This window comes from Miniopterus schreibersii (assembly GCF_964146895.1).
Source record: "Miniopterus schreibersii genome assembly, chromosome: 2".
Lineage (NCBI taxonomy): Eukaryota > Metazoa > Chordata > Mammalia > Chiroptera > Miniopteridae > Miniopterus > Miniopterus schreibersii.
The window spans coordinates 137721955-137745813 of record NC_138102.1 but is presented as its reverse complement, the minus strand read 5'-3'; the positions used below and the strand labels follow the sequence as shown (position 1 = coordinate 137745813).

At 40.0% G+C, this 23859-nt stretch overlaps 1 protein-coding gene across 9 annotated transcripts in view; it reads left to right on the top strand.

The window, feature by feature from the left end:
- The window catches only part of RBMS2 (RNA binding motif single stranded interacting protein 2), a 47245-nt gene that overhangs the window by 13230 nt on the left and 10156 nt on the right, over positions 1 to 23859 (top strand). For 8 of the 9 annotated variants that reach the window (XM_081127917.1, XM_081127915.1, XM_081127914.1 and 5 more), the window contains 6 exons: positions 11469 to 11635; positions 15832 to 15890; positions 16958 to 17049; positions 18682 to 18839; positions 23316 to 23395; positions 23531 to 23640. In XM_081127917.1, coding sequence (XP_080984043.1) covers positions 11493 to 11635; positions 15832 to 15890; positions 16958 to 17049; positions 18682 to 18839; positions 23316 to 23395; positions 23531 to 23640 — 642 coding nt within the window. In that variant the 5' untranslated portion in view covers positions 11469 to 11492. Of the gene's footprint in view, positions 1 to 11468; positions 11636 to 15831; positions 15891 to 16899; positions 17050 to 18681; positions 18840 to 23315; positions 23396 to 23530; positions 23641 to 23859 lie in introns of all 9 variants that reach the window. The other variant, XM_081127919.1, reaches the window with a different exon arrangement.

Genomic DNA, 23859 nt, shown 5'->3' with positions numbered 1-23859 from the left:
ATTAAAGGGCCAATGCACAAAGTTTCCCGTGCAGACACTCACCTTGGGCTCCAGCAGAGGGTGGATAGAGTGGACTGGAGCTGTGTGGGGAGAGTCTGGGGGTGTGGGCTCTGGAGATAGAGCTCAGAGGGTACCCCTCTAGATTCCTGTGCCGAGTCACTCCCCCATACTGCAGAGGCAGACATTTGCCTTCTAAGCAGCTTTTGCCTGAGCGGGAAACAATTGCCCCACCCTGCTGGAAAACCTCTCGCCTTACCCATGGAGTTTCTACAAACTGAGGCTCATTAACAGAATTAGATTAATCAGCCTACAGGCAGAGGCAGACTTCAGAGTGTTTTGTCTTTGCCTGATCTGCTTCTGGACCCAGGCCTTGGAAAAACAGACTTTGGTATGCATCTTGGTCCTGTCCAAATGCACCCAGCCCCAACAGAGGGGAACTCAAGCCATGGGTTGTTGATAGCTTCAAACAGGGTACTCAAAGACAGTCACAAACAGCGCCTGACATTGGCCTGCACCAGAGACCATCCAAAAAGACTGAGAGTTCTAGCTGGCCTACATAATACATAGAAACAAACCCAAATAGGCAGCCAACATGGGGAGACAAAAAAGTCCCAAATGAAAGAACAAGAGAAGTCTCCAGAAAAAGAGGTAAATGAAATGGAGATAAGCAATCTATCAGATATAGAGTTCAGAATACTGATTGTAAGGATACTCAATAGCATGAAAAAGGATATGGAAACTATGAAGGAAATGAAGAATGACATAGTAGAAATAAAGAATACATTGGAAGGAATAAACAGCAGATTTGAGGAAGCTGAGGATCATATCAGTGTATTAGATGACAGGATAGAAAAAAATCAATTAGAGATCCAAAAAGAAAAGTCAATTAAAAAACAGGAGGACAGTCTAAGGGAGCTGTGGGAAAACATGAAACCTAACAATATTTGCATCATAGGAGTGCCAGAGGAGGTCGGAAGTAAGCAAGGGTTAGATAACCTGTTTGAAGAATTAATGGCAGAAAACTTCCCTAACCTGGTGAAGGAAAAAGTCACACAAGTTCAGGAGGCACAGAGAGTCCCAAGCAAGAAGAATCCAAAGAGGCTCACACCCAGACATATCATAATTAAAATTCCAAAAATTCAAGACACAGAATCTTAAAGGCAGCAAGAGAAAAACAGTATGTTGCCTACAAAGGAGCTCCCATAAGGCTGTCAGCTGATTTCTCATCAGAAACTCTACAGGCCAGAAGGGAATGGCATGAAGTATTCAAGGATCTGAAACCAAGACTACTCTATCCAGCAAGGCTATCTTTCAAATTAGATGGTGAAATAAAGAGCTTCCCAGACAAAAAAAGGCTAAAGGAGTTTATCACCACCAAACCAGCATTGCAGGAAATGTTAAAGGGCCTGCTGTAATTAGAAGTAGAAATAGAAGCATTGCAAGAAATGTTAAAGGGACTGCTGTAATAAGAAGAAGAAATAGAGAAACATAGGCATAAAGAATTAAAATCACAATAAATAAGGACCTATCAATAATAACCTTAAGGACTTTAAGGGAGAGATCAACAGCAATACAGTCATAGTTGTTGACTTTAACACCCCACTGACTTCACTGGATAGATCTTCCAGACAAAAAGTCAACACAGAAAGAGTGACTAAATGGCACACTAGGTCAGATGGATTTAATTGATATTTACAGAACATTTCACCCCAAAGCTGCAGAATATGCATTCCTCTCAGGTGCACATGGGTCATTCTCAAAGATAGACCACGTGTTAGGACACAGAACCAGTCTCTACAAGTTCAAGAAGATTGAAATCATATCAAGCATCTCAGATCACAAGAGCATGAAATTAGAAATCAACTACAGTAAAAACACTCAAAAATATTCAAACACATGGAGGCTAAATAGCATGTTATTAAACAATGAATGGATTACCAATAAGATCAAGAAAGAAACTAAAAACTTGCTGGAAACAAATGAAAATGAACACACAACAACCCAAAATCTATGGGACACAGTGAAAGCAGTCCTATGAGGGAAGTTCATAGTACTGCAGGCCTATCTCAAAAAGCAAGAAAATTTTTCAATAAACTATCTAATCCTCCAACTTAAAGAATTAGAAAGCTCCCCTGTGAAGTGGTCCAGACCAGGGCTTTTGTTTGCTGGGATTTTTTATTTATTTATTACTGCTTTGATTTCATCATTTGTTATTATCCTATTCAGGTTTTCTGATTCTTCCTAATTCAGTTTTACATGATCTCATTCATATGTGGAATCTAATAAACAAAATAGACTGAGGAACAAAACAGATCCAGAGACATAGAAGCATGGAACAGACTGATGAATCTCAGTGGAAAGGCAGGGGTGGGAGAGTGGATGGGGAGAGATTAATTAAAGAACTTATATGCATATATGCATAACCCATGGACACAGACAGTAGTGTGGTGAAGGCCGGGTGTGTGTGTGTGTGTGTGTGTGTGTGTGGATGCAGGGTGGAGGGGATCAATGGGGGAAAAAGGGGATATCTGTAACACTTTCAACAATAAAGATAAAAAATTTAAAACAACAACAATAAAACAGCAGGGATTGAGGCTGAGTGAGATGGAGGGCTGCTGGAGTTCCAGGCAGTTCCTCTTAAAGCCCATGCACAGACTTACTTGAACTCACTCCCTCTGAGCTCCACTGCTGGGGCAGCAGATTATGACAGATTACAACCCTACCACCTCTACGAGCAACAAGTTCAAAGGTCGGATTCTGTAAGAACCAAAGACCCATGAAAATAAGACCTGCTCCCTAGGGTCAACTCCTGCACAGCAGCTCCTCTGCTGTAGTCACAGCTGGTCCTCACAGCTGATTAGCTGGAGGGGGTGTCAGTCCTTCCCAGTGATGCCAAAAGCAATCAAGGCTCAACTACAACAGGACTGTGCACACATCCCTGTCCACACAGGAGCACACCTGGAGCACCCAGCTTGAGTGGCAGGAGGCTATGCCACTGGGCCCTATAGGACATCTACTACACAAGGCCACTCTACAAAGTCCAGGAGACATAGCAACTCTACCTAATTCATAGAAACAAACATGGGGAAGCAGTCAAAATGTGGAGGCAAAGAAACAGGTCCCAAATAAAAGAACAGGAGAAATCTCCAGAAAAAGAACTAAATGAAATGGAGGCAAACTACCAGATACAGAGTTCAAAACAATGGTTATAAGGATGCTCAAGGAACTTACAACTTCAACAGCATGAAAAAAGGACATAGAATTGAATCTATACATCGCTTTGGGTAGTATGGACATTTTGACAACATTAACTCTTCTGATCTATGAGCATGGACTATCTTTCCATTTACTTTTGTCTCCTTCCATTTTTTTCAGCAGTGTTTTGCAGTTTCAATGTACAGATCTTTCACCTATGTGATGAATTTATTCCTAAGTATTTTATTGTTTTTGATGCTATTGTAAATGGAATTGTTCTATATTCCTTTTTCAGATTAGAAATGCAATTGATTTCATTGTTAGTGTATAGAAATGCATCTGAATTTTGTATGTTGATTTTGTATCCTGAAACTTGACCGAATTTATCTATTAGGTCTCACATTTTTGGTGTGGAGTCTTTAGAATTTTCTGTATACAAGATCATGTCATCAGCAAACAGATAATTTTTCTTCTTCCTTTCTGATTTAGATGCCTTTGTTTCTTTTTCTTGCCTAAGTGCTATGGTTACAACTTCTAGTACTATGTTTGATAAAACTGGACAGAATGGGCACTCTTGTCTTGTTCTTGATCTTTAAGAAAAAGCTTTCAACCTTTACCACTGAGTATGATATTAGTTGTGAGCTTGTCATATATGGCCTTTATTATGTTGAGGTATGTTTCTTCTATACCCAATTTATTGATCATTGATAACATGAAAGGATATTGAATGTTGTCTGTTGCTCTTTTGGCATCTATTGAAACGATCATATGATTTTTGTCTTTCAGTCTATTAATGTGGTGTATCATATTTATTAATTTGTGTGTGTTGAACCATCCTTGTATCCAGGGATAAATTTGACTTGATCATGGTGTATGATCCTTTTAATATGCTGTTTATTTTTTTTTAATATGCTGTTGAGAATTTTTTTCATCTATATTCATCAGGTATTTTGGTCTGTTGTTTTCTTGTTAGTGGCCTTATCTGGCTTTGGTATCAGGGTGATGCTAGCCTCATAAAATGAGTTTGAGAGTGTTCCCTCCTCTTTGTTTTTTTGGAAGAGTTTGAGAAGAATTGGTGTTAATTCTCCTTTATATGTTTGGTAGAATTCAACCATGAAGCTGTCTGGTCCTGGGCTTTTTTTTGTTGGGGAGTGTTTGATTGCCTATTCATTCTCCTTACTTGTTATTAGTCTGTCCAAATTTTCTATTTTTTCATGATTAAGGCTTGGTAGGTTGTATTTTTCTGGGAATTTATTGATTTCTTTTAGACCATCAAGTTTGGGGATGTACAATTGTTCATAGCAATTTCTTGTGACCCTTTGTATTTCTGTGGTATCAGCTGTAATGTCTCCTCTTTCATTTATAATTTTGAGTCCTCTCTTTTTTTGGGTAAGTCTAGTTAAAGGTTTGTCAATTAGCCCTGACCAGTGTGGCTCAGTTGGTTGGAGTGTTAACTTTGGGCACCAAAGGGTCATGGGTTCAATTCCTGGTCAGGGCACATACTTGTTTGTCCCCAGTTGGGGGCATACAGGGGGAGGCAGATGATCGATATTTTTCTCTCACATCGATGTCTCCCCCCCCTTCTTTCTAAAATCAATTAAATCAAAAACAAAAAAACTTTAAAGCTTTGTCAATTTTGTTCATCTTTTTTTTTTTTTTTAATCCTTTCCTGCAGGTATTTTTTCCATTGCTTTTTAGAGAGAGTGGAAGGGAAGGAGAGAGAGGAGAGAAACATTGATGTGAGAGAGACACATCCATTGGTTGCCTCCCCTATGTACCCCAACTAGGGCTGGGGATTGATCCTGCAACCAAGGTATGTGTCCTTGTCCAGAATTGAACCTGGGACCCTTCAGTCCGAGGGCTGATGCTCTAACCACTGAGCAGAATTGGCTAGGACATGTTTATGTTTTTTTAAAAACTAACACTGGCTCTTGCCAGGTAGCTCAGTTGGTTAGAGCATAGTCCTTGTACGCCAAGGTTGAGGATTTGATCCCTGGTCAGGGCACATACAAGAATCAACCAATGAATGCATAAAGAAGTTGAATAAAAAAATCTTTCTCTCTCCCCCCCCTTCCCCTCTCCTCCTTCCTCTCTCTCAGATCAATCAATAAATTTTTTTTTTTAACTAACTCTTAGTTTTGTTCATCTTTTGTATTGTTTTTCTATTCTCTATTTTATTTAGTTCTGCTCTGATCTTTATCTCCTTTCTTTCCTGTTAACCTTGGGCTTAATTTGTGCTTTTTCTAGTTCCTTGAGGTTGTTATTTGGGATAATTTTTTTCATAATGTAGACATTTATTGCTATAAACTTCCCTCTTAAAACTGCTTTAGCTGTATCCCCTAAGTTTTAGTATGTTGTGTTTTCATTTTTGTTTCAAGATATTTCTTTAATTTCATCTTTGACCCATAGGTAGTTCAGGAGTGTGTTAATTTCCACATGTTTGTGAATTTTCTTTTTTTTTTTTTAATCCTCACCTGAGGATATTTTTTTCCATTGCTTTTCAGAGTGGAAGGGAGAGAGAGAGAAAGAGAAACATCAATGAGAGTGACATATTGATCGGTTGCCTCCCACATGAGCCCCAACCAGAGCTGGGGATCAAGCCTGCAACCAAGGTATGTGCCCTTGGCTGGAATTGAGCCCAGGACCCTTCAGTCTGTGGGCTGACGCTCTAACCACTGAGCCAAGCCAGCTAGGGTCATATTTGTGAATTTTCAAGTTTTTCTCCTGTTACTTCTAGTTTTATATCATTTTGGTCAGAAAAAAAAATACTTGGTATAATTTCAGTATTTTTAAATTTGTTGAGCCTTGTCTTGTGACCTAAGATTCTAGAGAATCTTCCATGTGCACTTGAGAAGAATGTGTATTCTGTTGCTTTTGGATGGAATGTTCTGTTAGGTCCATTTGGTCTAAAGTATAGTTCAAATCCAATGTTTACATATTGGTTATCTGTCTGGGTGATCTACCCATTGTTAAAAGTGGGGTATCTAAGTCCCCTAGTATTATTGTATTGTTGTTTATTTCTCCTTTCAGATCTGATAGTATTTGCTTAATATATTTAGGTGGTGTGATACTGGGTGTATTTTTACAATTTTTATATCCTCTTGATGAATTGACCCCTTTATTATTATATAATGATAAAGAGACCTTCTTTGTCTCTTGTTAGAGTTTTTTTACTTAAAGTATATATTTTTTCTGATATGAGTATAGTTATCCGTGCTCTCTTTAGGTTCCTATTTGTATGGAGTATCTTTTTCCAACCCTTTGCTTGGTTTCTGTGTGTGTCCTTATATCTGAAGTGGGTCTTTTATAGGCAGGATATAGTTGGAGCTTGTCTTTTATCCATTTACCTACTCTGTTCCTTTTGATTGGAGAATTTAATCCATTTACATTTAAAGTAATTATTACTAGGTAAGGATTTATTATTGCCATCTTGTTAATTGCTATCTCTCTGTCCCGTAGTTCCTCTCTTCTTTTCTTTCTCTCTTGCTGTCTTCCTTTGTGAATTCAGTTTAGTTTCTTCCTTTATGAATTGATGATTTTCCTTAGTGGTATACAGACATACCACATTTTCTTGTGTTTTGCTTTATTGCACTTTGTGGATATTGCTTTTTTTTACAAATTGAAGATTTGTGGTGACCCTCCATCAAGTAAGTCTATTGGCTCTATTTTTCCAACAGCATTTGCTCACTTTGTGTTTCTGTGTCATATTTTGATAATTCTCTCAATATTTCAAACTTTTTCATTATTATTATTATTATATTTGTTATGGTGATCTGTGACCAGTGATCTTTGAAGTTGCTATTGTAACTGTTTTGTGGTACCACAAGCTGCACCCATATAAGACAGCAAATTTAATTGATAAATGTTATATGTTCTGACTGCTCCACCAACCAGCTGTTCCCCTGTCTCTCTCCCTTTCCTCCAGCCTCCCTATTCCCTGAGACACAACAATATTGAAATTAGGCAAATTAATAATCCTACAGTGATCTCTAAGTGTTCAAGTGAAAGGAAGAGTTTCTCATTTGTCACTTTAAATCAAAAACTAAAAATGATGAAGCTTAATGAGGAAGGTATGTTAAAAGCTGAAATAGGCCAAAAGCTAGGCATCTTGCACCACAGTTAGCCAAGTTGTGAATACAAAGGAAAAGTTTTTGAAGGAAATTAAAGTGCTACTTTAGTGAATACATGAATGATAAGAAAGAGAAGTAGCCTTATTGCTGATATGGAGAAAGTTTTAGTGATCTGGATAGAAGATCAAACCAGCCACAACACTCTTAAGCCAAAGCCTAATCCCAAGCAAGGCTTCAGCCCTGGCCAGGTAGCTCAGTTGGTTAGAGCATTGTCCCAATACGCCAAGGTTGCAGATTTGATCCCTGGTCAGGGCACATACAAGAATCAGCTAATGAGTGCATAAAAAAGTAGACCAAGCAAGGCTTCAATTCTATGAAGGCTGAAAGAGGTGAAAGCTGCAGAAAAAAAGTTTGAAGCTAGCAGAGGTTGGTTTATGAGATTTAAGGAAAGAAGCTGTCTTCATAACATAAAAGTGCAAGGTGCAGGAGCAAGTGCTGATGTAGAAGCTGCAGCAAGTTATCCAGAAGATCTAGTTAAGATAATTAATAAAGGTATCTACACTAAATAACAGATTTTCAATGTAGACAAAACAGCCTTATATTGGAAGAAGATGCCATCTAGGACTTCCATAGCTAGGGAGAAGCTAATGACTGGCTTCAAAGCTTCAAAGGACAGGCTGACTCTCTTGTGAGGGGCTAATGCAGCTGGTGACTTTAAGTTGGAGCCAGTGCTCATTTACCATTCCCAAAATCCTAGGGCCCTTAAGTAGATTTATGCTAAATCTACTCTGCCTGTGCTTTACCAATGGAACAACAAAGACTGGATGACAGCATATCTGTTTACATCATGGTTTACTGAATATTTTAAACCCACTATTGAGACCTCCTGCTCAGAAAAAAGATTCCTTTCAAAATTTTACTGTTCATTGACAATGCATCTGTATACCCAAGAGCTCTGATGGAGATGTACAAGGAGATTAATGTTGTTTTCATGGTTACTAACAACATTCATTCTGCTGCCCACTAGTCAAGGAGTAATTTTTATTTTCAAGTCTTATTATTTAGGCGTTAAACACATTTCAGCTCTGGCAAGTGTGGCTCAGTTGGTTAAGTGTCATCCTATGCACCAAAAGGTTGCCAGGTTGATTCTCAGTCAGGTTACATGCCCAGGTTTCAGTTTCTGTCCCCAGTTGGGATGCATATGGGATGCAACCAATCAATGTTTCTCTCTCACATCAATGTTTCTCTCTCACCCTCCCTTCCTCTCTCTCTTAAAAAAAAAAAAAAAAAAGCCCAGCCGGGTGTGGCTCAGTGGTTGAGCATGGACCTAGGATCCAGGCGATCGGGGTTTGATTCCCAGTCAGGGCACATGCCCGGGTTGCGGGCTGCAGCTGATCAATGACTCTCTCATCATTGATGTTTCTATCTCTCTCTCCCTCTCCTTTCCTCTCTCTGAAATCAATAAAAAGATATATTTAAAAAAGAAAAAAAAGAAGCTTCTGTTAAAAAACACACACACACAAAAAATAAAAATAAAAAAGGAAACACACCCTAGCCAGTTTGGTTCAGTGGTTAGAGTGTCAGGCCTTGGACTGAAGGGTCCAGGGTTGGATTCCAGCCAAGGGCACATACCTCGGTTGCAGGCTTGATCCCCAGCCCTGCTCAGTGCACATATGAGAGGCAACTAATCAATGTGTCTCTCTCACATTGATGTTTCTCTCTCTCTCTCTCTCCGCATCTCTCCCTTCCACTCTCTCTAAAAAACAGTGGAAAAAATACCCTCGGGTGAGGATAAAAAAAAAAAAGAAACACATTTCATAAGTTTATAGCTGCCATAGTTAGTGATTTCTCTGATGGATCTGGGCAAAGTAAATTGAAAACCTGGAAAGGATTCACCATTCTGTATGCCATTAAGAACATTCGTTATTTATGGGAAGAGTCAAAATATCAGCATTAATAGGAGCTTGGAAGAAGTTGATGCCAACACTCATGATGAGTTTGAGGGGTTCAAAACTTCAGTGGAGGAAGTAACTGCAGATGTGGTGGAAAAAGCAAGAGAACTAGAATTAGTGGAGCCCGAAGATGTGACTGAATTGCTGAAATCTCATAATAAAACAAGTGAGGAGTTGCTTCTTACAGATGAGCAAATAAAGTGGTATCTTGAGATGGAATCTACTCCTGGTGAAGATGTTGAAATGACAACAAGGGATTTAGAATATTACATAATCTTAGTTGATAAAGCAACAGCAGGGTTTGAGAGGATTGACTCCAATTTTGAAAGAAGTTCTACTGTGGGTAAACACAGTAGAACAACATCAAACAGCATCATATGCTATAGAGAAATCGTTTGTGAAAGATAAATCAGTCAATGTGTTGAACTTCATTGTTGTCTTATTTTAAGAAATTGGCATAGCCACCCCAACCTTCAGCAACCACCATCCTGATCAGTCAGCAGCCATCAACACTGAGTCAAAACCTTCCACCAGTAAAAGGATTATGATTTGCTGAGGGCTCAGATGAAGCTTAGCATTTTTTAGCAATAAAGTATTTTCTCATTAAGGTATGTACAGTACATGATTTTTAAAGGACATAATGCTGTTACACGTTTAATAGACTACCGTATAGTGAAAACATAACTTTTATATGCACTGGGAAACCAGAAAATTTGTGTGACTCGCTTTATTGCGATACTCACTGTATTGCAGTGGTCTAGAACTGAATGAACCAGCAGTATCTCTGAGGAATGCCTGTACTGATAAAGATAGGGAAATACCTGCTTTAATGTATTTTAGCTTGAGTAAAGATTTTTTTTTAATTTTTTAATTTTAATTTTAATTAAAAAAAATCTTTATTGATTTCAGAGAGAGGAAGAGAGAGGGAGGGAGAGAGATAGAAACATCAATGATGAGAGGGTCATTGACTGGCTGCCTCCTGCAAAACCCCTACTGGGGATCAAGCCCACAACCCGGGCATGTGCCCCGACTGGGAATTGAACCACGATCTCCTGGATCCTAGATCGATGCTCAACTGCTGAGCCATGTCCTGCCAGGCAAGATTTTTATTTTGAAGTTTGCTAGAGGTCAGAGGCATGAAATATAAGAGGCACATTTCACATTAATTAAGATTCTTTAGGGAGAAGATTTCCCTCTTTAATATTTATGGTTCTCTTTTCTTCTGTTACTAATCCAATTCCTCACCACCACCCAAAACCAGAGAGAGAGAGAGAGAGAAACCTGGAGATAAAACTAGCATTTTAAAGTAATTCCTAATAGATTTATACTATCAAGTGCTTTAAGCCAAGGGAGAACTGGAATATTAGTGTGATATAGTAAAATGCACTGTCTTATAGGTAATTATGCAAATTTAGAGTATAATGAACCAAATGTAAACACTAAAAGTCTGATTAGAGCATAAGGATATAAAATATGCCATGAAGGAATGGATCCATGTTCCAGCCAGTCTGATATTTTGTCTCTAATAGAAGAACCTCAAAGTATTTAGCAGAGTCTGGTTGCCTGTCTTGGTGTCAGTAGTGAAAGATTAGAGGTGTTTCAGCCCCATCCTGGAGTTCTTGACCATAATATATTTTTCATTTATTTAAACTTGTAAATAACTTATAATCACCTAAACCCCTAATACCATTATACAGAATTTAATTTTTTACTACCTGACATAATTAGTATTTCATTTCTTTGTCTAAAATTACAATAATTTTCAAGCTCTTGCATGTATGTTGCAGTTCTCATATTCTACAGTTTTATGAATAATCTATGTTCAGCTTATTTATACCTTCATGATTTGACAAATTTTTAGTATTTCTTCATCATTTTTGAATGGAACCTAGATTTTATTAGTCTTGTCTCATGACACAATTTACTTAAGAAGAATACATTGTGTTGTCTAGCATCCGTGTGATAAAAACATTCCACTATAACAAAGTACCTTTTTTCAAAACCTTTAACAAGCTTATTTTGGCCTCTTATTATTCCTGAAAGGCAGGTAGGACAATTACATATTTATTTATTTATTCTATGGCAGACAGGAATTCCTTTAGTTCTTTTTAATTTATTTTACTTTAACTCTCCTATCAAGTTCATTGCTGTTAAAGTTTGAAATCATTCTTTCCAAGGTGCCAGGATCTTTCTCACTCTTCAGCATCTAAATGTATAATTCTTTTGACCTGTTTCTCACGTCTTCTTGCAGCCATATGTGTCATTGTCTCAGCAGATGGCACCACCTAGTCCAAGCAACAGTACCCCTAACAGCAGCAGTGGGAGCAATGGAAATGACCAGTTGAGCAAAACCAACCTCTATATCCGGGGTTTGCAACCAGGCACTACTGACCAGGATCTTGTCAAGTTGTGTCAATCGTAAGTTGGGGTATGTGTGGGTAGGCTTCCAGGGAAAGTATCGATTTGGCAATACTGGCTTTTTGCCAGATACTCTTATTCTGAAATGCAATATTATTTTACTTCTACCCATTGTCATAAGGTTTCTCAGCAGCCCCTCTTAAAGATAAATTCTACCTGTTACTAATATATAAAACCTTTGTGTTTCTCTGAGGAAAGCCAGGATAAGACTGACCTTTGAAGCCAAGTATATGACTTTGTTTCTAGGAGGTATCTAGAATTGATGTTCTTAGTGGAAAGATTCCTGTCCGTACACCTTGAATAGAAATATTCAGTCAGTATCTCCAAAGGTACTGATTAGAAGGCAGTGAGAGCCGGCTGTGGGGATATAAGTGGGACTAGCTAATTGAATTATATACTTAGAGAGTTTCTGCTTTTAAAGATATTCCCAGTGAACTAGAGGAGCCCTCAAATTAGTGGATAATGAAGGTGGAGAAAGAGGCTGTTACTTTGCATCTAAAGAAACCCCTAAAGACTTTTGGAGTTCTTCAGAGTGGACTTGAGTCATGAGGTGGTGATAACTACTGTGGAATTAGCCCAGTTAAAAATGCCAGAAAAATTGCAAGTGTGCAGAAATGCCAGTTCATTTCCTTTTGGCAGAAAAATATGTTTCAAATAATATAGTTGGGGGAATTATTAGAGGAAAAAGTCTGGGGGTAGGATGGGGACATTAATGAGGAGAAGGAAAATTGTATTTTGGTAAGTGAGTGGTAGAAAGAGAAAAATCAGAATCTTAGATTATGTAAATTACCATTTTAAAAACTTTGTTTTGAAGTATAAGAAGTATATAGAAAAATGCACAAATCATAACTGTATATACAACAGTGAATTTTCACAAGGTGAACACATCCTTATTGTTACCAGATCAAGAAACAGAACATTACTAACTTTTCAGAGGCCCACCTCTCAGTTACTATCTTTTCCCTACTCTCAAAGGTATCTACAGTGCTGCTATGAACTTGTACATGTCTTTTGGTGCATGCGTGTGCACATTTATGTTGGGTATATACCTAGGAGTAAAACTGCTGACTCATAGGATGTGCATTTGTTCAGCTTTTGTTGATACTGCTAAACAATTTTCTGAAGCGGTTAAACTAATTCAAACGCCCACAACAATATATGTAAGTTCCAGTGTCCCAAATCCTGGAGAGGCAGAACATTTTGCCCACAAAATATAGATGTATGAGGTATCATATGTACTCTACAAATCCCTTACTCTTCTCATGTGGTTTGCACATCATATGGACTTTTTGCTAGCACCAGGCTACACAAACTTAATCTCTAAAGGCTAGATGTCTGTATAAAACTGCTTCCTTTGTCCAGCCAGTGTGGTTCAGTGGTTGAGCATAGCCCTATGATCTAGGAGATCAAGGTTCGATTCCTGGTCAGGGTACATGCCCGGGTTGTGGGCTCGATCCCCAGTGGGAGGTGTGCAGGAGGCAGCTGATCAATGACACTCTCATTATTGATGTTTCTCTCTCTCTCCCTCTTCCTTCCTCTCTCTGAAATCAATAAAAATATATTAAAAATATAAAATAAAATAAAACTGGTTCCTTTAACTCAGATTACCTTGCTAGAAAAGTATTTAAATGGCACTTAGCCTAGGACTAGTGATGTTTTGGGGTACAGGAAATTGGTAGAAATGTTGATTTATGAGGGAAAAGAGTACCATATCAGTCTAATCCCTTCATTCTGCACCATGTGTTTCTTGTTCTAGATGTATTGTTCTACAAAAATCCTCTTACTCCACAAGACAAAGGAAAACTCAGTTCTACTTCACCATACTTTTAGACATTCATTTTGCCCTTTCCAACAGTTGCCTTACCTTTTGCTGTGTCTGAAGGGATGGAAATAGGGTCAGCATGTAGGATGGAAATAAGGAGTCCAAAAGGAGACTGGAGAAGTGGGAATGAAGCAGGGAGAGCACAGGTGCTAGATGAGTTATGATGAAAGGGAAGCTGAGGAGAGCAGGTGAGTAGAACCCTCATGGATGCTTTTGAGCTGGGAGTTAAACCTTTCTAGGAAGGGAGTTTCCTATGCGTAGAAGGACTTCCTGCCTTTGTCCCAGTTGACTCTCTCAGGGGTGTAGGGGAAGTAAAAGTTGCTGGATCCTGAGCCCTAGTGGGTGGGAAGAAGAGGCATGGAGCCTGGGACTGGAACTCCCGGTTCTCCTGGAGGGGCTCCTTTTGAGGAGGAAGCAGCAGCAGCAGCAGCAGCGAGCAACTCAGCTGTTGCCAGCTGCCGTGGAAATTCTGAGCTCAAAGTCTCAGCCTGCTCAGACCACAGCAAGCTCCACCCTGGGGCCTTGATAGGGATAGCAGCATGTGTGTCCTCTGGCCTAGTCTCTGCAGCTCCTCGTTTGCCTAAATTTGGGAAAGAATCCAAGTATGTAGTCCTAAAGAGCTAGGATCACCACATCTCCCCCATCCCCCATTTTAATGTGTTCTTTTGCCAGCCTCCACGGCATTGCTTAGCTTATTCTTTCTAATCCATTGAGTCACAGAAGCCCCACTAAAAAAGTCAGTGAGAGGTCGCCAAGGAGGAAAACAAATACATCAATCATCCTACAATCTTTAGGGATGAGAAGAATGGTAGGGAAAAAATGCTTCTTTGGGATATTGGTCTTAAATTCAGTCCCTACTAAATGTTTTTAGTTAAATCTTGTACTTCTAACTTTGTTTGTGATATCTATTCTGTCTCTTTAAAATTTTCACCGTTCTAAAATGGAATGTAGAGACTTTTTTCTAGTGGAACACTGCTAATATAATCCCTGACCTGTGACACTCCACTGCTCAGGTTTGGGGAACTCCACATGACTCTGCTGCCAAAGTATGATTTTAAAGAAGTTGAAAAACATGACTGTCATACAAATATAGGTGAACATATGCCAAAGATTTATTCTACTCATTAATGAGGGGCCAGCAGGATGGTAAATGAGTTCAAAGAGCATTTGAGGGACTGGGTATTTATAGGTACTGAAAAAAGAATGTTGGGATAAGATTGCTACATTACATACAAAACTGGTTCATGTCCTAATGAACAATAAAACAGTAACCTTTGGGATTATCTTTTCTACTGGACAGAAATTATTTGCATTTCTACTAGATAAAAATCTGTAAGTTAATATGTATCTTTACAAAGTCTGGGCCCTGATCAGTAGTAAATAATAAGTGAAACAAAGAAACAACTGGCTAGATAATTAAATATACCGCGAATGGGCCTTTTAGACAATTCTCCAGAATGACAATGAAAGAATATGCAATCCTCATTTTGCCTTATTGTCAAGTTTTGAATAATTTTTTTGATACTGGTGTTGCACCTGGTCTTGTGCCCACTCCCCTCCTGACACATTCAAATCTTGACAATGAGAAATAGAAGTTTTATAATACAGTAAAGCATGAGAGAGAGCCATTTGCAGTAGATTAAATTTGAGGTCACTTGAATATAATAACGAGAGCAGTTAAGAATTTTTTTTAAGTGTTTACCATGTGGTAGACATTAGTGCTTTATATTCATGAACTCATTTCATATTCCCAACAATCCTATTTCTATTTTACAGATGGTGAGACTGAGGCACAGATAGGTTAAATGACTTGCCCAAGATCACACATAGCTACAAAGTGGCAGAACCAGGATTTGAACAAAAGGAATTTGGTTCAGGTTGATGTTCAATCAGGGGGCCAACAGAGGGGTAGGGAATCGGATGTCAGAGAAGAGAAATGTCTATCAGTTTTTCATAGGAGGAATGGTGTTTGTCCTAAAGAAGATAACTAATATCAGGGATTATTTTTAGTCCTCAAGGAATTCCAGCCTGAGCTCTGTCTTTACACATTCTGCTATGTGTATGTTGCTAAGCTTCTTTCCTGAAAAGATAGTGGTCTCTTTCCAACTAGTATCTGAGTCTTAGTTGGAGAAGACCAGAGAAATGTGTTAGACTACAGTTACCTTGTTTCTTGTAGGCACCTTTGGGGATTAGGTTTATATGATAAGTGTGACATTTTAAATTCATCTCTTCTTTGTTTTTATTAAGGTTTGGGTAGGACCAGTTGTCCTAGTGGGAGTGGAGAAAGGACAAGGATTCATCCAGATGTTTCATTCTCGGTCCTTTTTTATATCCCTGCCCCTAGATTATCACTTTATGTTTTCTTCTCCCTTAGATATGGCAAGATTGTCTCCACTAAGGCCATACTGGACAAGACCACAAACAAATGCAAAGGTGAGAAAACAGCTATCCTTGGTGGTGATGGAGAGCAGCTGTGAGGGAGCCCCTCCCTTATCTCTGCCATTTACCGCTTAAAGTTCCTAGGACCCAAGGCCAGAGAGAAATCTCAGAGATTTTTAGGTTTAAAAGACTAACAGAGCCCTGGCCAGTTAACTCAGTTGGTTAGAGCATCCGTTCTGATAGGCCAAGGTTGTGAGTTGATTCCTTGTCAGGCACATACAAGAGTCAACCAATGAATACATAGGTAAGCAGTACACCAAATCGATGTTTCTCTCCCCCCCCTTAAAAATCAGTCAATCAATACAAATGTTTTAAGACTAGCAGATATTTAGATTCTTTGAGGACCAGATAGCTAGAGCTGCAAATCCTCTTTTGGGGACTCAAGGCTAGAAGTCTGCACAAAGAGTCTTAGAGTCCCTTGGGCTTACTTTGGACCTCATGTTTCCCTGGATTGGATGGTGGATATGGGTAGGTGAGATTAGTTCTCCTTAGCAAAGCATTGTAAATGCTTTCTGGTAGTGGGGGTGGGGGTGTGATGACTTAATAGGTATTATTTTGTGAGAATTAATAGTTTTGTTGGGGTTTTGAGCAGTTTTAGGTAGAGATGTAAGAGTTGAAGGAGGGGAAAAGGGTGTAGGTTGGAGTGGGGAAGGATTTCTTCCAGCAGGTGGCTGGTTATCTGCATGAAGAGGCTGTATTCCCTACATGCCTAGCATTTCTGCTCTGTGGCTGGAAAAGAGGAAGGGTTTTTTTTAGAAGAGGAGGGGATGCTGTAGATTATTAGAAGAGCCTAGTTCCTGAAGCCTCAGATTTTTCAAGAGGGAGGGAGGAAGGCAACGACACCACAAGGACCTTATTGCCCTTGGCATTCTTAGCTTTAAAGTAGATCAGATCTCACAGGGTCTGAGAAGCACATGGATAATCCCCTGAAACCTCTTAATTTCTCTTCCTCCCTACCACTTCTATTACATGGATCACAACTCTTCCTCTGTCTCCTGAAAAGCCTGAGCCTCCTACCTCCCTTATACTCCCACCTCCCAGTGATGCTGTTTCCGTTCCAGGCTATGGCTTTGTGGACTTTGACAGTCCTTCAGCCGCACAGAAGGCTGTAACAGCACTGAAAGCCAGTGGTGTCCAGGCACAGATGGCAAAGGTAAGGGTACTGCCATGTCTCGTCCCCTGAGGGCTTGTGGTTAGCAACAAGATCCAGTTCCAGGGTTCCCAGAGGGTTTAAGAACCAAGAAGTTGATGGGCAAAGGCTACCTGCAGTGATTTTTTACTATATCTGGCCAAAGATGGTCTGGGCTAGGGACCCATTTAGCACCCCTTGGCTGCTAGAGGAAGATAGTATTCAACATCTGTAGCAGGTAGCTCTGTCAACTCTTTTCCTTTCATCAAATATAAGCAGGCAAGAGGGTCGGGTCCAGAGACTTCTCCCCTTCCTCCTGCTGTTTCCCCATTCCCACCCTGGCCCATCACTTCCCTACCAGACAGCTTGTGGTAGTTTTGAACATTCTCTGAAAAAGTCAGTTGTGTATCTCAGAAGTTCACAACAATGCTCTCCACCTCCCAACGCTGTTCCCTGGGGGTGGGGTGGTTATGTGTTGGGAGTGTGGGGGAGAGGGAAGGAAGCTGTTCCTCCTTTTCAGATCTGTCTTGAGCTTTTATTTTCATCTAAACTATTAGGAATCTAGAGGCTTTTTTCTCCCTTGATCTCTTACGTGGGATTGCCCTTTTGCCTTTCTGAAGTTGTTGTGAACACTGCGTAGAGCTAATGAGGCAGGTCTGCCAACCACCTTTTCTATAATTAAAGAAAATGGAAGTCCTGAAGGGAAAGGCAGAAGAGGGATTAAGGTTGCTGGTGACCCACAGTCTAAGGCAGAGTGACTGCTTAAATTCTTAAAAATACAGCTATGGGAAGTTATAGCCATTGTATACGATCTGACCATTGGAAGGGCTCTCCCGCCTCTTCTTTCTGTAGAAAAGCCTGACAGTGGAGTTCAGGAATCTGCAGAGTTCCTATGAGACTAGAGCTTTCCATGCTCCCTGGTGACCCAGTGAGCTGTACATGTGCCCCTTAGTGCAGCCCCCAGCACATTGCCTTCCCTTTCCCCTTCTCCCCTCTCTCCCCTCTTCCTGCTTTCCCTCCATCAGGGAGTGAACAGGCATTCCCACTCAGAGTCTGCTGTGGCCGGAAGAGGGGGGGAGGGAGGATTACTCAAAACAATCCAGCCAGGGAACAAGGCAGTCCAAGAGAATCCAGCCTCTGGGACAGGCTGCTGGAGCGAGGGGGGAGTGCTGCTCTGCCGGGTTCTTAAAGAGACAGCCAAAACTTTATCAATTACTTGTACAGTACTAGTAACATTAAATCTGCTTTTTTTTTTTTTTTTTTTTGCCTGGACTCAATGTACAATCCACAGTAGTGAGATTAGGTGTTTGTTACAAATACTTAAGATTCTCTTTGTTTATCCTGGCCAGTGTGGCTCAGTGGTTGAACATTACCTATGATCCAGGAGATCGCAGTTCGATTCCCAGTCAGGGCACATGCCCAATCCCCAGTATGGGGCGTTCAGTATGTGGCCTGCAGGAGGCAGCCAATCACTGACTTTCTCATCATTGATGTTTCTCTCTCTCTCCCTCTCTCTTCCTCTCTCTGAAATCAATAAAGACATATTTAAAAAAAAAAAAAATTCTCTTTGTCTGAGATGTCATTTTGTGGATGAAGGCTAGTAATGGGAGAGGGATACAAGATATGAGCTTCATTTTCTCTCCTTTATTTCCATAGCAACAGGAGCAGGACCCCACAAATTTATACATATCAAACCTCCCACTGTCAATGGATGAGCAAGAACTGGAGGGAATGCTGAAGCCCTTTGGCCAGGTTATCTCCACTCGAATCCTTCGAGACACCAGTGGGACCAGCAGAGGGGTTGGCTTTGCAAGGTGAGGGATGCTAAGAATGGGAAATGATGAGGTTAAAAAAGAATGTCACTTAGGCCCTGGATGGTGTTGTTCAGTGGTTAGAGTGTCGGCCTGAGCACCAAAGAGCTGCAGGTTCCATTCCCCATCAAGGGCATGTACCTGGGTTGCAGGTTCGATCCCTAGCCCCAGTCAGGGGATGTGCAGGAGGCAGCCGATCAATGTGCCTCTCTCACATCAGTGTTTCTCTCTCTGTGTTTCTCTCTCTTCTCCCCCCTTCCACTCTCTCTAAAAATATCAATGGGGCAAATATTCTCAATTGAAAAGTATCCTCGGGTGAGGATTAACAACAACAACAACAAAGAATGTCACTTAGAAGGTTAGGAAAAAAAATCTTTGCCCTCCCCCCCCATAAGGGACCAAACTATTGGCTAAAATTAAATGAACTTTTGATTTAAATGAACTTTTGTACTTGAACTAATGTACTTGACAGTAAATCAAAAGTTCATTTAATTATAGGCCACAATACTCACAAATCCATTTGCCCCGAAATCTTTATACTTTCCCTACTACTTCCTGCTACTCTAGCCTTTGTTCCTTTGATTTAGACCCAACCAGAATAAAATAATGTATCTTCTTATAGTTTACTGAGTAGTTTCTCATCCTATTATCTCATTTAATAATTACTACAACCCTGTGAAGTATTAATTCTCCATTTTATAGATAAGGAAACCAAGGTTCCCAATATGAAGTGATTTGTTCAAGATGTCACAGGAATGGGTGGTAGAAGCAGAGCCCTAATACTTCTGGCTTCAAGATCACTTAGAATGAAGTGGAAGATTTGGTCTACCTTTTAGATTCGTTGAGAGACTTAGATTGTAGAACCAACTCTGCCATTAACTGTCCATGTGATATTAGACCTTTATGAGTCTTGGTTGACTTTGTGGAGATTGATTTACCTGAGTGACTTTCTTAAGGTGTTCCCTAGAGCTGCAGAGCTCTCCAGGGTGCCCTCGTCTGAGCTTAGGTGTCGTTGTTGTAGAGCGTCAGCTCCCCCTGTCCCACTTAAGAAATTGTTCTGCTTTTATTTATCTTAAGATTTTGTTTGAAAGGAGATTCTGGTTTTTTGTTCTTTTAGTTTTTTAAAAAAATGTATCTTTATTGATTTCAGAGAGAGGAAGGGAGAGGGAGAGAGAGAGATAGAAACATCAATGATAAGAGAGTCGTCATTGATCGGCTGCCTCCTTCACACCCCCAACAGGAAAGAGGAATCGGGCTTCTCTAGCCAATTCTCTCTTGGTAGTACCACCTGCTGGCAATGCCAAGTATAACTAAAGAAGTTCCTAGCCTTGTGGTCATCAAACATTTTTGCTCCCATACTCTCTGAAAGCGGAGGTTCCCAACCTGTTTCAGGTCATGGCACTGCAATTGTATTATTAATTTTTTTCCTAAGACCAAAAAACACACCCACTTAACAGTTCAATTTATTAAGTAATTTAATGGTCTAAACAACTCAAAAAGTGTTCATATCTTAGCAATTTTATAGCTATTTGAGAAAATATATTGAAAGAGAAAATATTTTTTGTCCTGATTGGTGTGGTTCAGTGGTTAGAGCAGCGGCCAGTGCACCAGTCGGGGCACATGTGAGAGGCAACCAGTTGATGTGTCTCTCTCACATTGATATTTCTCTCTCTCTCCCTGTTCCTTCCTCCCTTCCACTCTCTCTGAAAAGCAATAGAAAAAAATATCCTCAGGTGAGGATTAACACACACACAAAAAGAGAGAGATAAAATACTTTTTAAAAAAAATCTTTATTGATTTCAGAGAGAGGAAGTGAGAGGGAAAGAGAGAGATAGAAACATCAATGATGAGAGAGTTATTGACTGGCTGCCTCCTGCACGTCCCCGACTGGGGATCGAGCCCGCAACCTGGGCATGTGCCCCAACCAGGAATCAAACCGCAGTCTCCTGGATCCTAGGTGAGATACAATACTTTTATTTCATCCTTAAATGACTATACTTACTAATGGGATATGTACCTGTTGGAGACTAAACAACTTGTCAAACCTTGGAGTCAGATTGGACAGTACATTCTCATTTCCTGTTATACATTGTTTTTCTTAATGGTACTTGCTTTTGTCATAGCAACAATTGGAAAACCAGCTTTGCAAAAATATGTTATCAAAAGGATTGCAGGGTGATCTGTTGCTGAAATGGTGAACTATTTGGAGTTAGTTGTCCACACAGCATCCAACAGATGTTGCTGTGTTTTCTTCAGAAAGTTAAAGTGTTCCTTGCTGTGTTTCTGCAAATATACCACAATGGCCCAGGGTGTCTCAGAGCCCAGTTTGGGAACTGTGGCTTTAAAGACTTGAAAAACTATGAAATCTCTTCCATTTTTCTACATTAATAACTACAAATTTCCTTGATATATGAGGTTCTTGCTAAGTATGATTTCTGGCAAATTATAAACATGGATATTTTAAATCAAAATTTCATATCATTTTTCAGTGTATCCAAATGAGATCTAAATGTCATAGCAATTTGATATACAGAATCATCCATTTTGAAAATACATAAGGCTTTTTTTTTCTTCTTTCTTTCTTTCTAAAAAATTTTGTTGTTGTTGTTAATCCTCACCTGAGGATATTTTTTTTTCCATTGCTTTTCTGAAAGAGTGGAATGGAGGGAGGGGGAAGAGAGAAAAACATCAATGTGAGAGAGAAACATCAATTGGCTGCCTCCTGTACACCCCCTTCTGGAGACCACGCCCACAACCTGGGCATGTGCCGTGATCCGTGATCTGGAATCGGCAGGCAGCCTTTTGATGCACAGGACAACGCCAAACCAACTGAGCCACACCAACCAGGGCAGGAATGGAAGCAGTTTTGTTAAAGTAGGGATTCTTTGAATTCCTTTTGAATCATTTGTCAAGAACCAGGGTAATCTATCATCAAAACTGATTTTTTTATTGTGTCAATTGTCAACGTGCTGAGTCCTCCAGCTTATGTTGGAAGGAAGAATTGGGAGCATCTAACTTACAAAAAGATTTGTAACTCAGTCATCACTGCCTTGTGTTGAGTTTTGGGATGAGTGTGAAGTAAATTGAGAGGAGTGACTGTGAGAGGGTACTTTAGCTTTGATCATTAGTGATCTTGACTAATCCCGCAGGCAGATCAGTTCTGGGAAAGAGTTTATGGAGAATCTGAGGTTTTGGAAGTGATTCTCTTGAAACTGTCTATGCCTGCTCACCCTTTTGGAAAGACTAAGGAATAGGAGTAACCCAACTAAAGACTTCTGCTCTAGGATACCTAATGTGGTTTCCCCTAAAACATTCCAGTTGAGACCTTCCTTCATAGGAATGGTTTATATTTTTATTGGCTATTGGCATAGAAAATATAGTGAGACTTACTATAAATATGGAAAGAGAGCAAGATACCATATCTTATCTTATATGGACTCTTACAATTTTTAGAACACATTTATATAGATTATCTTATTTGATCTATACAATCCTGTGTTGTAGGGTAGATGGATCTTTTCTCTGAAGCGGAAAAGAGGAATGTGTCCAGAGGGTTTTGTGCATGTCCTAACTCACAGAGCTTTGGGAAGTGAACAGGAGGTAGAGCCTAGATTTTCTGATTCCTTACACAGTCCTCTTTCCTCAACAAGATACTTTAACTCAGTGGTTCCCAACATTGTTTTTTCTATCACTATGGACCCTAACCCTGTCTTATTACTGTTTCCTCCTACAGACTCATGAAATTTTAATGATGTGAAGTAGCTAATTAGACCTTGATAAATAACCAGAAGCAAAAATATAAATATTGGCAGATTCTTAGCTTGTGTAGTTTTATCAGAATGAGGGCACAATTTCCATTAGGAATTTTGTAATAAAAAGTAATAGTATCACCCTAGTCAGTTTTGCTTAGTGGTTAGAGCATTGGCCTGTGGACTGAAGGGTCCTGGGTTCGATTTCAGCCAAGGGCACATACCTCGGTTATAGGCTCACCCCCTGGCCCTAGTGGGGCTCGTGCAAGAGGAAGCCAATCAATGGTCTCTCTCACATCAATGTTTCTCTCTCTCTCTCCCCCTTCCACTCTCTGAAAAGCAATGGAAAAAATATCCTTGGGTGATGATTTAAAAAAAAGTTATATAAAAAAAAAGTTATAGTATCAGCCTCTATTTATTGTATTCTTATTTATGAACCAGACACTATATTAGGCCCTTCCATCAGTATCCTCTTTGGAATACATGTTCATAGCTTAAAGACCTCCCTTATTCCTTTCAGGACCCCTTCAGGAGCCAGTTGAGAGAACCTTCATTAGAAGCTGGGGTTGCCTCTTCTTGATACTTGAATTTGTGTGGAGGAAACTCTGTGTTTCTATAGTCATAAGTTTTAGAGCATTTGTGGGGCTTGGAACTTAGGGCATTCTTTTTAAATATAGGGAGAGCACAGATCCTGGAGAAGCTAGAGCCTAACCCCTCTTGTGCTCCTCAGGATGGAGTCCACAGAGAAGTGTGAAGCCATCATCACCCACTTTAATGGAAAATATATTAAGACACCCCCTGGAGTACCAGGTGAGGCATCTGGGAATCAGGCTGAGAGGGCCACAGGTGGTTACTTCCAGTGAAGATTCTGGAGGAGTTTTGTATGAGTGCGAGTGGGCTAGGTGAGGTGGGACTCAGCCACCTGTCTGCTTTCTCTCTTGGTAGCCCCATCTGATCCGTTGCTTTGCAAATTTGCTGACGGTGGTCCAAAGAAACGACAGAACCAAGGAAAATTTGTGCAAAATGGAAGGGCCTGGCCAAGGAATGGTGACATGGTAAGAGGACCTCTGAGGAGACAGGAGTACTAAGGATATTAAAATGGAAGGGAAATTACCATGGCTTGATTTCTGTGAGCTTAGGAGGCAAGCTTAAGAGCTACAGTTTGTAACTGAGAGAAGCTGGCTGCTTAACATACTATTCAGTGTGGGTCTTGAGTGGCATTTTGCAGCCTGCACAGCCAGAAAAACTGTGGAACAGTTTGTCCAGACTTTGCT